Raw genomic sequence first — 5,163 nt, 5'->3', positions numbered from 1 at the left:
AGAGAGCGAGAGACACAGAGAGAGAGCGAGAGACACAGAGAGAGAGAGAGAGAGCGAGAGAGAGAGAGAGAGAGAGAGAAGAGAGAGAGAGAGAGAGAGAAGTGCGAAAGCCCTAGATAAAACAAGATAAAATCAATAAAAAAAGGAAGAAATATAATAAAAACAACAACAACAACAACAATAGCACAGTATAACACAATATAAACCAGTATTAGAGACGTTCTTCTGTCTCAGGGGTCCGTCATCAACGTCGTCAACAAGCAGGACCCTGATTGGTGGATGGGTGAGGTGAACGGCAACCAGGGCCTCTTCCCGTCCAATTACGTGCAATCGCTGAACGACGCTCAGGTTCAAGGTCGTGGCACGTCCCCCGTGCCCGCGCAGTGTAAGTACGCTCGCTTGTTTCTCTCGTCGGGGCGCCCTCTGGCGCCGTGTAGTATTAGTGTAGTGCGTGCGGTTACTGGTCCGTGTGTGTGTGTGTGTGTGTGTGTGTGTGCGTGCGTGCGTGCGTGCGTGCGTGCGTGCGTGCGTGCGTGCANTTTTAAAGCAATACGGATGTGTAAAACGACACTGTAGATCATTTCACTGAAGATTTTTGAAATTGCTGCCATTTAAATGCTCGTTGAGTGAAGCGTGGTGGTTCCAATTTGCTCGTGAAATATTTCTGGGAATGTGAGAAACTTATGCATAGATACACTAATACCTGCATATATATATATATTATATATATGTATTATATATATATATATATATTATATATATGTATTATATATATATATATATATATTATATATATGTATATATATATGCATATATATATGCATATATATATATATATTCCTATATCCATACATGAGTTGTGTATTTATATGTGAACTTTTTTTGTAGTGTAATTCTAACTAGATGTACCCTCTGTTACAAGATAGTGATAGTGGCAGTTCGTCTGATAATTAGTAATATATATGNCGAGTTTTATTTTAGCTACGTATTGTAAAGTATTAGCATTTGGTTAGGTTTTGTTGAATGTGTCCGTAGCCACCTGACTATTGTGCGTTGGCGTTGCGATACGATGCAGCTGTCAGTTATGCCACAGACTTGGTCACCGAAGATCAGAGAGCCCAACCACTAACCATTTATCCGTATTTTATATAGAATTTATATTTCTATTTGCACCACTACGGACATCAGTTTGTACTTCAACTAGGAATTTCCTTGTGATGGGAAAAGACTTTTTTTTTTCAAAATTGTCATTTTTGTCATTTTTTGTTCATTTTTGACCCTCAGAAGCAGGAAATTGCATCTCAGAATCACAAAAATTTTCCGGGGGCCAGCATGCCGGACCCCCCTAGCAAACTTCGGTTCAGCTACGTGCACCCTGAACTACTAATATTGATGGCCAGAAACTACAGATTGCTTCAAAATATGTTGTTGGCATCTTCTAGTGATATATTACGCAGCCTCCACTGCTTCTCTTCCTCCTTACTCCAGTCTCAGTCTTTGGCCTGTTTACCTTGCTTAGTTCTGTTATTATCTTTTAGAAACACTTTGATTACTATTTGTTCAGTTCTACCTTAGTAATACCTTTCCTGTACATTAATGATGCCTTTCTGTACTTTAGTGACACTGAATTTGCCTGTACTTTAGTGATACTATATATTTATCAGTACCTTTTGATTTTCTCACCTGTTTTATCCTTAAGCCTGCCTGACGCGTTCATTCGTTTTTGCATGCGCTCTTGTTTTCGGCATGCAGACACGCGCGTCACTAACCTCAAGAAAGATGCCGCCACCGGCGGCGGCGGCCCCAAGTCGTTCCGCTCCTCCCTCGACAATCTCCTCGACGACTTCTGGGGCTCACCAGGGGGCGCCGGCGTCACTCGCGCTCAGCCCGAGCGCAGCAAGAGCGCAGACGTGTGGGCGACGGACTTCGGCACAAAGAAGGCGGGCGGTGGCGCCGCCTGGCGGCCGGCCCTGTACGACGAGGTTCCGGCAGATCTAGGTATCGCTCGGATGCTCAGATGTTTACGTCTTCTCGCCCGTTTGAGCGAGTTCGCTAATTCGTCGCTTGCTTCGTTATTGGTTTTGTGGCGGCGGAATCGTTAATTGTTATTTATTATTCGTTGTGTTGTTTATTGTTTTGCTGTATTAATCGCATTGTTTATTATCAATTCGTTGTGGATTTATTGAAAGTTTTATATTGTCTGATATATTATTTATTTATTTATTATTTGATGGATTGTTTTTTCGTTTTCGCACTGATGGTATTTTTGCATGTGTTTCGTTCTTATTGCATGTGTTTGCATGTGATTGTGTTTCCCTCAAATGTTATCTATATAATATATATATATATATATAATTATATATAAATATATATATATACATATATACATGTACTATATATATTCTAGTGTTCCTCTTTTTTTCTCGCATTTTTGATTTGCATTTTCCATTTATTTCATCATTTACTATCTTCCACACAGGCTGTCTTTGCTTAACTATCTTCACACATGCCTCATTATTATTCTGCCTGTCTTTGTAGTCGGTGGCGGTGATGTTGGTGATGATGGCGGCGGTGATGTTGGTGATGGTGGCGGCGGTAGTGGTGATGTTGGCAATGGTAGCGGCAGTGACGATGATGTTGGCGATAGCGGTTTTGCCGACGTTCCGGTGGCTCCCTCTAGTGCATGTTTAGAGAATAGCACGTCGATCGCACGCGGCAGCCTCTCGTCTGTCGCCGTGGCGACGGCCGACGACGATGCTCGCTCCCGTTACCGTGACGACGGTCTGCTTGCAGCCGGCGCGGCGCATGCGGCGCCCACTGTCGAGATAGACGTGCGTTACCGTGACGACGAGGATCCATACGACGAAGTTCCGTTTGAGTTTCTGTCCGAAGGTACGTTTGATTGTGGCCGCTAGAGGGCACCAGCGGGCACAGGTGGTGGCGGCAGGGGGCGCTGGTGCATGTCAAGCATGCACGCACGCATCACTAAGCAACCGCGTTCGTCTCGCTTCCCGATCCCCCTGCCGGGCCCCCTCTCGGATTCCCATTCACCCCCGCCCGCTCTCTCTCTCTCCGCGTTGCAGCCGAGCAGACGGAGTCGACGCCCGCGGCGACGGAGGTGTCGACTGAGGTCGTGACCCCGGCGCCGGCGACGCTGGAGGTGGCGCCCTCGGTGGCGGCGAAGGAGGAAAAACCGAAATACCACAAGTACTTCGAATTTGTGGCGCGAGGCCAGGACGAGCTGAGCATACTCCCCGGCGACGTGATACTGGTGAGTGGTGGCGCCCCCTGCCAGAGCGTGCGTGGCGGGTGTCGCCTCCTATGGGAATTTAAAAAAAATAAAAATTATGTAAAATTTATAGCGTGTGTGGAAATTGCAGAAAACAAACGTGAAAACATAAATAATTAATAAAAATAATAACAAACTACTAAAATAATAAAAAGCTAAGTGAACAATGCTCATTCTATACTTGATAGATGCTAAAGTACGACAATTAATTAATCAATGTTTTAAATTAATCAATTTATCGTGAGAAAAGTAATGTTAATAGCACTGGTAATAATAAATAATTATTTATAATATTCCATAATAAATAATAACATAATAATCTGTAATAATAGTAATCGTAATCGCAGTAAGTAACTAATTAGATTATAAAATTCGCAAACAGTAAACATTCGTAAAAAACTGAATTTGAGCAATTATTCATAGCCGTTAAAATTTCTGACACATGAACATTTATAATGTGTCCACCGCGAAAATTGCGAGAAAAAACCCGCCGGCAATACATTGTACAAAAAACAAAAAATACAACAAAATGGTGAATTGCCAAGGTCGTCGTCGCTCTAGCGTTCTCTTGTTTTGTCGACAGGTGGCGACGGAGCAGCACCCGGAGCCCGGGTGGCTCGGCGGAGAGGTGGAGGGGAAGACTGGATGGTTCCCGGAAGCGTACGCAGACAGGATGACGGAGGAAGCGCAGACGCCAGACACGATCACACGCGACCTGTTCGGCAGCACGGCGGCGCCATCTAGTCTCAGGTTAGCAAACTAATCGCCGATCTAGGATTCGTCTTCAATTTTTTCCTACTTTTGTTTACCTAATTATTACTATTACTATTATTATTATTATTATTATTATTATTATTATTTGATCGCGGTTCTGCCACGCTCGTCGTCATGGTTACCGTCGTTTCAGCGAGATCAAGGAGAGCGGCGAGGCGGCCACGGTGGCGCCCTCTGCTGCTGACACGCCGCCGTCGGACTACGGCGGAGTGCCGGACAGCATGCGATCGACGCCCCCTGGTGGCGAGGGTTTCAGAGAGGTGACGACGACGTCGTCACAGAAACAGGTGAGCGTCGGAATTTCCAGATATTTTTCGCCACTGTCGTCGTGCCTCATTTTATATTTCCTCATTCAGCAGATTTTTGATAAACAGATGAGAAAATAGTTACTGTTATAGATAGAAAAAGTATGATAATACAGCATAATATACAAAAAGCTTGATTTGATATATAAATAGATAGTTATTTGCTAAAAAAAAAGTTGCCCAAAAAATTTGTCACAAAACCTTTGCGTAATGTCCGCCAGATGGCGCCAGTACGACGACACGTTCGCTTGTTTCAGACGACGGCGGCGCCCGAGGGTCTGCAGGCGCAGGCCCTGTGTCCTTGGAAAGCGAAGAAGGACAACCATCTGTCCTTCAGTAAGGGTGACGTCATCCTTGTCAAATATCAACAAGATATCTGGTGGTCCGGCGAACTCAACGGCAAGGTGAGTGTCGCCGGCGCCTCCTGGTGGCGGGACTCCTGGTCCGGGGGGGTGCAAGACGGGGAGGGGTCGGGTGCGGCGCGTGAGTCTGTGACGTCGCGGCGTTTATGTGGGGTGACAAACTCAGGATAACAAACAGAGCGTTTGAATTCTATTTGTTATGTGATGCGTTCCTGCAGAAAATATTATGACAAAAGTAATTATTAGAAGGACGTAAGAAGAAGAATAGGTGTGAGTGACATTTGTTGTAGTTGTAGTTGACATTAATGATTATGTGTATGAGGATGAGCTCACAGTGAAGGTCTGTAGTAGTAGTTATTTTACGTATTTACATGGAAGACTGTAGTAGTAGTTATTTGAAGTATTTACATGAAAGTCTGTAGTAGTTATATTA

The 5,163-nt window shown here is 44.5% G+C and overlaps 2 protein-coding genes across 2 annotated transcripts in view; both read left to right on the top strand.

The window, feature by feature from the left end:
* The window catches only part of LOC106819505 (intersectin-1-like), a gene marked incomplete at its 5' end in the record, with an annotated part of 4,319 nt that extends 1,768 nt beyond the window's left edge, over positions 1–2,551 (top strand). The window contains 3 exons of the mRNA XM_014824127.1: positions 229–385; positions 1,753–1,972; positions 2,539–2,551. Of these exons, the coding sequence (XP_014679613.1) occupies positions 229–385; positions 1,753–1,972; positions 2,539–2,551 (390 nt within the window). The remainder of the gene's footprint in view (positions 1–228; positions 386–1,752; positions 1,973–2,538) is intronic.
* A 22-nt stretch (positions 2,552–2,573) lies between these two features.
* Positions 2,574–5,163, top strand: part of LOC106819506 (intersectin-1-like) — a gene marked incomplete at its 5' end in the record, with an annotated part of 3,765 nt that continues 1,175 nt past the window's right edge. The window contains 5 exons of the mRNA XM_014824128.1: positions 2,574–2,892; positions 3,084–3,271; positions 3,873–4,039; positions 4,197–4,350; positions 4,626–4,772. Of these exons, the coding sequence (XP_014679614.1) occupies positions 2,574–2,892; positions 3,084–3,271; positions 3,873–4,039; positions 4,197–4,350; positions 4,626–4,772 (975 nt within the window). The remainder of the gene's footprint in view (positions 2,893–3,083; positions 3,272–3,872; positions 4,040–4,196; positions 4,351–4,625; positions 4,773–5,163) is intronic.

This window comes from Priapulus caudatus, unplaced genomic scaffold (assembly GCF_000485595.1).
Source record: "Priapulus caudatus unplaced genomic scaffold, Priapulus_caudatus-5.0.1 Scaffold3576, whole genome shotgun sequence".
NCBI lineage: Eukaryota > Metazoa > Priapulida > Priapulimorpha > Priapulimorphida > Priapulidae > Priapulus > Priapulus caudatus.
This window is presented reverse-complemented; position numbering and strand designations above follow the sequence as displayed.